General features: G+C 54.7%; 1 protein-coding gene across 1 annotated transcript; it reads left to right on the forward strand.

Annotated features, from left to right (window-relative positions):
• Nucleotides 1-3,996: 3,996 nt before the first annotated feature.
• On the forward strand, nt 3,997-10,443 carry Sfrp2 (secreted frizzled related protein 2). The gene is made up of 3 exons (XM_048333512.1): nt 3,997-4,575; nt 6,699-6,779; nt 9,830-10,443. The coding sequence occupies exons 1-3, from the start codon at nt 4,068-4,070 to the stop codon at nt 10,132-10,134; spliced, it is 894 nt and encodes a 297-aa protein (XP_048189469.1). The 5' UTR covers nt 3,997-4,067; the 3' UTR covers nt 10,135-10,443.
• Nucleotides 10,444-12,570: the final 2,127 nt, after the last annotated feature.

Here is a 12,570-nt window from a genome sequence, read left to right on the forward strand (position 1 = left end):
ATGAACCTGACCACTTTCTTAGTTTGGGCTGCATTTAAATTTACCATTATAGAGAAGATTCAGATGCACAGAAAAACAGAGAATGACAAGCACCCCTAAAAGTCAGTTCCCTAAGAACCACAAAGAGGTTTTTATTCTGGGGTTTAGCTCTGGACACAGCATGCCATCTGTTGCTCTAGAGCCAAAGGCTTTATTGTATTGACTTTGTACTCTTATCTGATGGCCATAAATTCCCACCAGAGGGATGGACCGGCTTAGCCCATGACCCCTGCAGCTTCTACCCCACAAAGGAGCAGGTCTTTCTTCCCAGGGACTCTGAAGCTTGGGGACTGCTCTCTGTGAATGGCCTTGGGGTTTTGCTGTTTCCATTCAGGATTTCCTAATGTGAGCAATTATGAGATACTTCACTTCAAGTCTCATGGGTAGCTGCAACACCTCAGTGAGCAATAAACTCCTGGGACCTCAGAAGGAGACAGGGAAAGCTGTTGGTAAAGGGGAATGTTAATAAATCTTTCTGTAATTAAGAATGCAAAATGGATACATAGGCACGCATCCTTGACACAATTTTCTATTTTTGCAACACAAAGACTAAGGAATTACGACTTGCCCAGCAAATCTGAGAACGTGGGCTGCCGAGAAGGCTGGGTTTACTAAAGCAAAAGTGGATTTTTCTACCCAGAGATGAATGTGCCTTTATTGATGGGGGGGGGGGGGTTGCTTGGTTCAGGGGTTATTAAGCAGCCCATGGATATAAATAGGACATGACAAGCCCTAGCCTCATCGTTTTGTTTTGTTTTTTTTTTTTCAAAATGTCTAGGACGATTTTCTCATTGAAGGAACAATAGAAGAAATGGAAACTCAGTCCTTTTCAGGGTACTGACCACAGAGAGGTTCTACAGCGCTGGCCTGGGCCTTCCGGTGGGAATCCGCCTGTGACACGCGTTGTTCCTCCATCCCCAGTCAGTGGGACATTGAAATGTCCTGTACCGCCATTGTGGTAGGTTAGGCCAGTGGGTGACACTTTATCACGTGGATCATTGCCTCATGGTGGTCGTTTTACAGACTTCCCTCACTATCCATTCATCAACTTCAGACCTTTCTCCATAAGCCAGATCACTACACTTAGAACAACAACAACAAGAAAATGTTCTGGAACTGGAGGGGTTTGCACACCAAGCACAGGGCTCCCAAAACCCAGCCCGGGGAGGGGGGGGGGGTCCTTTGATTACAGCCAGCACCAGACTGGGGGGGAGGCTTTGGCCCCCTCTGCCCCCCAGGGAACCAATGCCAGTGTCTCTGAAGTCCCCGGCCAGCCATCAGCCCTGCCCGGGAGGGGACAGAAGGAGGGGACAGGCCCAGGCCCTGCGGGGGGGGGGGGGGGCAGTAGGAGGGGACAAGCCCAGGCCCTGGGGGGGAGGGGGACAGCAGGAGGGGACAGGCCCAGGCCTCTCGCCCTCTTCCCAGCCACCATCTGGGGCGCTAAAATGAGATCGGTGCAGCGGAAACAAGAGGCCAAGGCTCTCAGACCCTGCGTCTGAACTGCTGGGGCCCCAGCGCCAGACGGTGCCTTGCAGGGAGAAGCCCGCACCTGTCACCACCACCCCCAGGGGGGCTCGGGAGCATCGGGTACGGCGGGATCGGCGTCCCCGCGGAGGGCAGACCCAAGGAGGAGGAATCGACCAACCCCCCCCCCCCCCCTCAATAAAACCTCACTGGCAACAAGCGACGATGTGACTTGTCTGAAAGCTTGGCGCAAACCCCGCGGGCTTGCCGGGCAACAGCGGCCCCCGACGGCCGCCGCGAGCCGCGGTTAGGACGCAGGGAAGGGCGCCCCGAGAGGGACCCGCGGAGACCGGGGCGCCCCACTGGGGCTCGCCCCCCACCCCAGGAAGCCACGTGACCACGCGGTGGGGGACACCCCTGGGGGTCGCGACCCGGCCCCAAAGCTGCCCATGCCACGAAGTTGCCAAGGCTCAGGAACCCCGGCAGCCGGGCCGCCTTCCGAGGGACCCGGTCCCGTGCTTCAAAACCAAACCCGTGCCTCAGTTTCCCAGCGACCCTGGTGCGCAAAAGCATTAACGGCCCCGGCCCGCCTTCCCTCCGCCCCCCGCCCCCTGCGGCCAACCGCAGGGCTGGGGTCCACGGGGGAAGGGCGGCTGCTCCGGGTGGTGTGGACGGCGGGGGCCGCAGCCTCCTCGCCCCCGGCGGGGACGGACGGCGAGCGAGCGCCCCGGGCCGCGCGTGTTACCCGGCGGCGGTCCTTGCTCCTGGTCCCCGGGGGTCACCCCGACCCCCAGCCGTCGCGGGGCTCCATCCCCGCGGGCACCAGCGCGTCGACGAAGGGGAGGGGGTGGCGCGGCCGCACGTGGCGAGGGCGACGCCGGGCGGCGGCCGCGGTGCTGGGAGAGGCCCGAGGGCGTCCCGACCGCGGCCACCCAGCCGGGGGCTGCCGAGTCCACCGGGCTGCCCGCGCCCTCTGGCGGCGAGTAGAGCCGCGCGGGGCGGGGGAGTGGGGGGGGTGGAACCCCGGTTAGCCCGCAGTGCGAGGCTCCCACCAACCCCGCTGGTTCCCCGCAGGGACTCCCCGCCAGCGACCCCGGGGGGACGGGGCTCGGGGCCCAAGCCCCAGCTTAGGTGCTCCGACGGAACGTCCGCTCCGCGTGGCGATGGTCCCGCCGCGCCCCCCTCCCCGCCCCCCGCAGCAGCCCGGGGACTGCGCGGGCCCGGCCGCTCCCTCGCCATCCTCAACCGGAGTCCCGGGACCGCAAAACCAGCCCAGCCACCCGGCGGGCCGGGAAAAGCATCCTCCGGAAGGAGGGGACGGCGGGCGCCCCGGGCCCAGCCCGCCGCCGACCCCGGAGCGGCCCGGGAAGTGATCACAAGGCGCCTAACTTGCATATGAAAGGCCTCCCTGCGGGGCGAGCTCCGGGCTGAGCGCGCAGCCCTGCGGGCCGGGGGGCGAGGGGGGGGCGGGCGCGAAGGCCCCGACACCCCGGAGGAGCGGAGGCCTTGGGGCGAGCCGCCCGCTCCCCCGGGCACTGTCCGGGCGCCACGCCGCCTGCTCTCGAAGGGTGCAAGGACGCACTCCGCCCGTCCAGGGACCCCAGCGGGGCCCAGGTACCCGCCCGCGCCCGGCGCATGCTCCGTGGACCGTGCGGCGGGAAGCAGGGGTCCCGCGGGCCCCCCACCCCCACCCCGGGCTCCCGTGCGCTACAGGCGGGTCTTCTCCAGCTCAGCCCAGCTGGCGTCCCGGAGCCCACCCCGCCCACGGTGAGGCCGGGGCGGGACGGGGGGGCCCGCGTGCCTTCCGGTAAGGTGGTCCCCGTGCGTTCCGGGGACAAGTGTCTCCGAGGCGCCCCTGCGACCCTCCAGACATCCCGACCAAGAAGGAGCCCGCCCTCCGCGCCGGGGCCGTGCGCTCGCGCCCGCGGGTGACTCCCGTGTGAGGGCGTCCGCCGGGCTGCGGGGCTGCGGCTAGGGGCGCCTCGGGGAAAGGAAGCTCGCCGGGCGCGCAGACCCCGGGCTCCTCGGGGTCACCGTGCTTAGCGCCCACTTCGGGTCGCCACCGAAGGCGACACTGGCCGGGGCCCGGCGGGCGGAGCACGCTCCCCGGCTCCCAGCAGCAGCCCGAGGGGCCGCCGCGGCCGGGCTCCCGTTTGTTGTTTGGGGCGATGGCGCCGCGTTGCGCGCGCAGCCTCTGGGGAGGGAGCGCCGCGGGGATCCCGAGGGGCGCACACTCCTCCGACCCGGGGCCCGCGGGACCCGCCCTCCTCCGGTTACCCGCTGGCTCCTCCCTGCTCCCCCCCACCCAGAGATTTGCATAAAAAAGGCCGTGGACGCTCCAGCTGCGCCCCAGCCCCGGCTCACTCCGCTCCCCCGCCGGAGCCCCCAGAGCTGCGTGCGTGCGGCGCCCGCCCGGTCCGCCTTCCCCGCCGCTCGGGCTCGCGGGTCCGCTCCCGCCCGCCACGCCGAGCAGAGCCGGCGGCCGCAGCCGCCCCGCGCTCCCCCCACCTCCCACCCCGCTCGGCCTCCTCCGCCCCCCCACGCCCCGGGGTCGCGCAGCCACGATGCGGCCGCAGGGCCCCGGCTCCCGGCTGCTGCTGCTGCTGCTGGCGTCGCTGGGCTGCGTGCGCTCGGCGCGCGGGCTCTTCCTCTTCGGCCAGCCCGACTTCGCCTACAAGCGCAGCAACTGCAAGCCCATCCCCGCCAACCTGCAGCTGTGCCACGGCATCGAGTACCAGAACATGCGGCTGCCCAACCTGCTGGGCCACGAGACCATGAAGGAGGTGCTGGAGCAGGCGGGCGCCTGGATCCCGCTGGTCATGAAGCAGTGCCACCCCGACACCAAGAAGTTCCTGTGCTCGCTCTTCGCCCCCGTCTGCCTCGACGACCTCGACGAGACCATCCAGCCGTGCCACTCGCTGTGCGTGCAGGTGAAGGACCGCTGCGCCCCGGTCATGTCGGCCTTCGGCTTCCCCTGGCCCGACATGCTCGAGTGCGATCGCTTCCCGCAGGACAACGACCTCTGCATCCCGCTGGCCAGCGGCGACCACCTCCTGCCCGCCACCGAGGAAGGTGAGCCTTCCCCGCGCCCTCCCCGGCCCTCCCCGGCCCGGCGGGGGTGAGGCGCTACCGCAGGGCGGGGGCTGGGGGAGGCCTGCAGCTCCCACCCCTCCTCATCCCCGCTTGGCTGCCGCAGGGCTACCTGCCCTGCTCAGTCCCCACTAGCTGGCATCATGTTTGAGACGCCTCTTCCCCCACCGTCACCCCAAGGGCGCTCCCCGAGTTACACCAGGAAGGAAAATGAGGCCAGGGACGGTGGCTTTCTAGAAACAACTGTGGTGAGGGCGAGGGAAGTGGTCCTGCGTGCCCGGGGGCCCCCCTTGCTCTCATCCCTGGGCAGGACGCTCATTCTAGAAGCCTTTGCCATGCAGGATAATCCAGGGGGCACAGACAGATGACCTTTAAGCTCCTTGTTGGTCCTCTTACTAATTCCGGTTTTAGAGAGTGAACCAGCATGGAAATTCATCGAGCAATGACCGTCACTGCCCAGGTGCCCGGGTAGAGTCCCTGGGGATCTTTCTGTCACTATCAGCTTTTATTTTAGGAGTGGTTTTAATTAACTGGAGAAAATCATGCAAAAGAGTTTTCCCCAACTTTTTAGAAAACAGCCGGGGAGTTCCTGGGCAAAAACCATCAAAGCAATGAAAACCTCATGGGCTCTTAATATTCTTTCTGAAAGGAAAAAGTATACAATGTGTCTGAGCTGATTTAGGTCCCCCTGGGATAGCAAAGGGGCTCCCTAATCCTTCTCAGAGAGAGCCTCCTAGCATCTCCCTTTCAATCTCCTACAGACATCATTAGCTCAAGAAAATGCAAAGTTGTTTAGCAATCTTTCCTGGCAGCCACCATAAGCTTGCAATCATCTTATTGGTTAGATTTCTAATTTATTGCAAATGTTTGGCATTTTTCAAACATTTGTCCAACATATACCATAGACTAACCAAACAGGTTAGTAACATTTCATATACATTTGAGAGTTCCTAATTGGAAATGTTTAGTTTGGGAAGGGTGAAGAAAGTTAAAACAGTTTTGTGTGGGTTCCTTTTGTTTTTGTTTTATTTTTGTTTTGTGCAATCAACACCAACATTGTATATTGCCTAGTCCTCCAAGAAGGCGCTTTCTTCCTTCAAAGTAAAAGTTTATCCCCTTCAAGTGCTGTTCCTTGTGACTTTGGACTAATGTGATGAATAACTTTTCTGTTATGAGTCACAAAGTTTATTTGCTGTCACAAACTTCACTTTCCTATTAGTGAAAATCGAATCCCATGTAAATCCGAACGACGGCATTAAACACACTTAGAAAGGATAGATAACATTTTCTTCCCTTTCCTGCAAGAAATTCAGACTCCAACTCTTGCAATGGGCATTTTGATAGCTATGCAAGCACACGATCCTACTTTGCCTAGACCTCACAAACATGGTTATCAGAAGCAAGGAGGGGCAAGAAAAACCCCCACCAAGAAGCTGATGGATCATAATGAGCTCTATTTTGCCTGATTCACACCCAAACTTGGCAGAGAGCACAAGGTGAGATAGAACCAGTCTGGAGCCGGGCGGAAACAGCCCACCGGGAGCCACGCCTCCCAATCCAGACTTGCAAGTGCCCAGCAATGACTCCTGGGACCTCTCTAAGGTGAGGGGGCCAGCCCCATGCCCGCTTCTTTCAGCTACATTTCATGGTTACCTATTTTTCCAAATCCTTCCAAGAGCTTTTGGATCTTCCGGTGATTTATTTCTCCCTAGGGAGACCTTGGGGGCGGGACTTCCCTCTGACTGAATAGGTCCCAGAAATGGAAGGTGGCAAACTGCCCTAGTGACCTAGTGACACATGCCTGCAAGCTCTGCTCCCTTCTGTTGGAGAGATAATTGCTCATGAAGCACCACCTATGGGTGTTGTGGGGTTTGGGTGGGGTTTTTTGTTCGTTTGTTTTCATTTTCTCCAACCCAAAGTGAGACACAAAGAGGACTTTTTTAGGTCTGAATGATCCACATGACTTTTCTAGAGGAGGCAGACGCAGGGCTCAGGTAGAATGCTGCTGCCCGGGCCTGGAAAAGCCCCTGTAACTGGATTCCCAACGCCACCTGCTGTTCCCTTGAAAAGCCAACTTACCAAAGACTGCTTTTCCCCATTTCTAGCTCCCAAAGTATGTGAGGCCTGCAAAAATAAAAACGACGACGACAACGACATCATGGAAACTCTTTGTAAAAATGACTTCGGTAAGTACACCACCGCCGCCAACAGATCCCACGTTCTAAAGCTGGATTTGCCAGGGCACGCTACCATCACAGGTGATTAAGATGTGGCCAGGTAAGCGCCGGGTAAGATGCGGCTCGTGTTCCCAAGTCATCCCTCTCACTCTGCCTCGGGTTCCTCCTTGTGTAACCACATTTGAGTTAAGCCTGCTTAGGTGAGATTCATTGCTCTCCCAAGCAATCATCAAATGATAAAAAAAAAAATTATTCAAATGAGCAGTGGGCAGTGGCACATATTTTTATCTCATTTGGCTTTTTCACGGCCACAAACCTAAACCCTGAGCCATATTCTTTCAATCACGAAACATACACGGGATAGGTATTCCCACTGCTGAAATTAGAATGTCAGCACGGTTTTAAATAGTCCAAAAATAAACATCTAGCCTAGTACCAAATAGAAATCTTTTTGCTTTGTTCATAAGCCATAATGACTGGCTCCCCTGTGTAACATCTAATCGCCATACGTTAATCAACTCCAGGTATCTTCCAGGCAGTGTGCTGGGTTTAACTATAGTAGAGGAAGGAGAAAGGCAGACGGGAGCCCACAGCCCCAACCAACAATTCCCACTAGGAAGAGCCACAAATGGAGCTGATGGCTTTTCTATGTATCCAGGTGCACTGGGATCGGATAAGCCCCCACCACCACACCTTTACCCAATCATAGCCCTTAGCTGCCACACTACAAGACTTTCATCTATAAAGTATCCTTCTCTTCAGGCACCTTACGAGTTTTGCACATCATATAAGGACTCCCTCCTGACTTTCCAACACAGTTGCATTTAGGGAACATATGCACATTCATGCACACGCACACGTGCACACACACACACACACACACTACTTGCTTTGTGGTTTGCTCTATAGAAGGCGGCCCCCTTTCTGAGGATGCCCCAGTAAGTTCTGAGCCAAAAAAGTGTGTGTGTGTGTGTGTGTGTGTGTGTGTGTGTGTGTAAGTATGGCCAGAAATGTGGCCACGCTCTGTCTCCCTAGAAAAAATCCTTTCAAATCATGCAAGTCCTCCTACTTGAGAGATCACACGTATACCCTCCCCAGCTTTCTTTTCTATTTCTGCACTCCTCTTCTGGTCCATAAAGAGAAAGCAAAGCCAATTTTCAGGAAGTGTGTCATAAACTTTTGGTTTATACTATTCCCTGTTGCCCTTGTCCTTTGGGAAGTTGTGGGTAAAAGGAAAGGGTACAGATTCAGATTTATTTTAAGCCTGAGTCTCTGGGGGAAGGCATAACATTTCCCCCAGGCACCCCTGACGACAGGGGAAATCCTGATGCCGTAGCACTTCAAGAACACACGTACCGGAGTAAGGAATGGCCGAGAACTCCCTTTCTAAGTGTCCAGCATATGTCTGGGGCCTAGTAACATCACCTAAGTCTCCTACCCCAGCCTGAATCCCCAATCACATCTTCCAGGGCAGGGAAGTTCTGTGGGAATCTTTTGCTTCTGTACATTTGGTCTCTACTGAAGATCCAGTAGGAAATCCCACGTGTTCTCCCACGATCTGCATCTCCAAGTTGGTTATTTGAGAGAACCATGGGTGCTATTCTTCCTGCTGCTGCTGCCACTTCAAAGTGGTGATTTTCCTAATGGTGCTTTTCCTAATGTTGATTCAAGCCCAAGAATGTGTTCTTGGATCAAGTGGCATCAGGGACATACGTGCTCCATCACGCTAGAGGCTTTCTGGCCTCCTGTACCAACTCTGACTTGCTCCCATGGCGGGGTGGGTCTGATAACACTACAGTTCGCCACCCCCTAGCACCCTTGATTTACCTGGCTGAGCTCTCGTAGCCTAGTTGGCTAGAAAGGCATGCTTAGCAGCATATCCTGGGGTTTCAAGGAAAACCTCAGTAGACAGCGATTACTAATTCCAGCTGCACCCGAGTCTCCTGGAGTCAGGAAGCTGTTCTTGTACGTGGTCTGCACAGAGCAGCCATCAGTGGCCCCAATAGTCTTAGGACACGCACGCTGGATAAATGAATGCACCAGCCAGGGCAAGAAAGCTAGAGAACACAGCAGGGCTACAGAAGGAAGGGGTCTGGAGACTGAGGAGTAGACAAAGCTCTAGGATCCAAACTCATTGGGTGGCCTAATGCAAGTACTACATTTCTAGACTTCAGATTCTTTGAGTACTAACTAGTGATTTACTTAGGATGACCATTTGTAGCCTTAAAACGATTATCCTTTTCCTGCCTTCATGCCGTCTTGAAATTTAACTCCAGCCTGTGTATTTGGTAGAACTTTCTTTCCCAAGGCACACAATAAAATGTGTCTTTTATAGGAAAGCACTTACTTTCCATCTTTAACATTCTAATGAGTCTACATATACGTTTTTGGACACAGTACATATATGATCTACAATGCCTCGGCCCTGGACAGGTGAACCAGAGCCTAAGAGGATGAGGTCTTCAGAAACTTTTATGGCTAAACATGTTGTGCTCTTAGAGAGTCTTGCATACGTTTTTCCTCTCCTCCCAGTGACTTTACCAAATCAAATGCAGCTGCAAGATCAGTTCTTCTTTCCCGTCATCTGTGCTATAGTGTACAAGGATTGTGTGATACCGTTTCCTTACAGGTTTATCCAAAATCTTCCCTGCCATCATAAGTGGAGTTTAACGTTGGCAGCCACGGGTGATCAAGTTTCATCTGGGACTCAGGCATTTGTTCTCATGCTGAAGTTTCCAATAGGGAAGCTCAGTTTGCTGGGGAAAGGTGGGTGGACCCCAACCAGCAGCCTGCTTCCTTACTGGGGTGAGAAAGAACACCCCATTGCGTCCTGCAAAGTTCTGAAAGCAATGCTGTTTTCAAAGGGAGTGTCTGACCAATGCTCTGAGGCTTTAGAAATGGAGCCACCCCCCCCCCCACCCCAGGCTCCAGAGTCCCAATCATTTTCACCGCCCCACCCCCCCCCACCACCAAATCAGAGGAAATGAGATCCCGTCCCTACTGCCTTCCATTGTAACCACCTAACGTAACGGACGCGATGCTGCCTCTTGTCTTCACAGCACTGAAAATAAAAGTAAAGGAGATCACGTACATCAACAGAGATACCAAAATCATTCTAGAGACCAAAAGCAAGACCATTTACAAGCTCAACGGCGTGTCCGAAAGGGACCTGAAGAAATCGGTGCTGTGGCTCAAGGACAGCTTGCAGTGCACCTGCGAGGAGATGAACGACATCAACGCGCCCTACCTGGTGATGGGACAGAAGCAGGGCGGGGAGCTGGTCATCACCTCGGTGAAGCGCTGGCAGAAGGGCCAGCGGGAGTTCAAGCGCATCTCCCGCAGCATCCGCAAGCTTCAGTGCTAGTGCCCGGGGCTCCGGCCGCCACGGGCCAGCTAGGCTGACCGCCCCGCTCCTCCTGCTGCCCCTGCAGACTGCCAGGCACACCCCGGCCCCTCACACACGGGCCCCCGCAGCCTTCCTGACTTACAAGACCCCAGGGCTCCTCAGGCAAGGAGAGTGGCCTCTCCCATCAAGGAAAACCCCACCCAAATCTTGCAGCAATATCCAGACTGATTAGAGCCAGCAATATCTTTATCAAGTTTGAAAGTAGCTCTTTTCCTTTTTTTTTAATTTCCTAACCAGTTCTGAGGCCTGAACTCGGGGCCTGGGCATTTTCCCTAGGCTTTGGGATACAAGGCTAGTGCTCTACCACTTGAGCCACAACTCCACTTCCTGCTTTTTTGCTGGTTGATTGGACATAAGAATCTCACGGGGTTTTCTGCCTGGGCTGACTTTGAACCATGATCCTCAGATCTCAGCCTCCTGAGTCGTGAGGATTATACAGGCGTGAGCCACCCACACCCAGTGAAAAATATCCCATCTTAAGCCTAGTTTTGAATAGATGGGGCTGTGGCTTGGGTCTGAGTTCTCCCGTCTCCTTTCTTTGGTCGGTCAGCTGATTTTCACTGCTCCTTGAGGTGACTATTACACAATCTGCTTCTTTTTTCCTCTGACGTACAAACCTGCGGACCCCAAACCTCGTTGAGATAAAGCTGGCCATTGTCTCAACATCTCCGTCCACCGCAGCCTGAGACTCTGAGTCTTCCAACAATTCATTTTCACGCTGCTCCCTCACTAGGAGCTTAACACAGCTGCATGTACCTCAATGCAGCTACAGAACTTCCATTTATAAACAGCACAGGAACCATTCTCCATAGCTTGATGCGTTCTTCAAATAAAGGGCAAAGAAACCTTGATGAATTGACTTGAGTACTCTAAGCCTTGTTTAAAACATTTTTTACTTAATTTTTGCAAATTAAACCCTTGTAGCTCACTTGTAATATACATAGTAGTTTACCTTTTCAAAAGTTGTAAAAATGTTGCTTTGACCAACACTGTAAATATTTCAGATAAACATTATATTCTTTGTATATAAACTTGACCTTCTGTTTTACCTTTGTCTTTTTTCTTGTCTTGGAACAAGGAGCTAGGAGGGGAGTCATGCCCCAGTTCCCTGGCAATCTCAAGTCCTCGGTGACTCAAGGATTCTACCATAGCCGGCCCTGTGGGAAGCAAGGCATGAAAGTACCTTTTGTTTCTTCTCGTAGTTCAACTGTAGCTGTATAACAACAGCCAAATGTGTGGCTCACGTGGTATCTCCCTAGCAAGTGCAAGGTCCTGAGTTCAAATCCCAGTACCACCAACAGAAATTGGCCAAGGGCTTTACAGTTTTGCTTTCCATCTGCTGAAATTTTTTTTATAATGCCAAAGAATAACCCTTGCAAAAATGTTCATCCTTTCCCAAGTTTAACACTGACCCTCGGGTGCAAAAGCTCTAATTTGGAAAGTATCTCCCAGAAGTCCAGGGATTAGAGAGAGTGGACTGAAAAGTTAATATTAGGAAAGAAGTAGACAGACATTCACATTGACAAAAGGTCTTAGCCCATGGGTTGCTATAACAAAACACATTAGGATGGTAATTTATAAACAGAAGTTTCTCATACTTCTAGAGGCCCAAGTTCAAGGTCAAGGAGCTGTGTAGTCTCAATGTCTGTGAAGGTAGTGGCCTCTTGCTCCTCCAATGGTGAGGGCACCAATCACAGGGGTTCTCCCAGCCCAGACAGTCACCTGAAGGCCACTACCTCCTCCTACCCACTCGCTGGGGACCGAGCAGGAGTTCTGGGGGAACACAAACACATTGTAGCAATGCGCATCCAAACACATCATCATTTTACAGTGGAACCTCCTCAGAAGAGGGGCAGTTAGACAGCAAGGCTGCTGGAAGGCAGAGCTGTGGGTGCAATCTGGGTGAATCAGAGAAACCCCAGGTGCTTGTGCCTGAACAAATACACACCAACGAGTTACCAAAGAGCAAGGCCCTGACCTAAGTGCTGACGTTGCACCTTGGTCCTCGTTCCCACGGAGCTCACACGAGAACAAGGAAAGACAACAGCCAGGTAAGGGACAATGCCTAGCAGTCTCCCCGTGACATCTGAAGTTTATCTGATGCCATTTGTCCATTTAGTTGAAAAGATTCCTGGGAAAGAGATCCAAGATGGCAGATTAGATACCGGGCAATGCCAGAGCTTTGTCTGCTCTATGAGAACCATAAGGCATAAAGAGATTGCTGGCCATGCATCGGTGACTTCTCTACAGCAGTGCAGTTAGCATCACCTGGGCTGCATGCCCTATGCAGTCCTTGAAATCCTCTGCATTGACACTGGACACAGCCTCTCATCCCCAAACACGGGGTGTCTATGGGACAGACCTAGAAGGGGCGGGGGACTTCTCAGTCAAGGT

The sequence above is a fragment of the Perognathus longimembris genome, chromosome 24 (genome assembly GCF_023159225.1).
Source record: "Perognathus longimembris pacificus isolate PPM17 chromosome 24, ASM2315922v1, whole genome shotgun sequence".
NCBI lineage: Eukaryota > Metazoa > Chordata > Mammalia > Rodentia > Heteromyidae > Perognathus > Perognathus longimembris.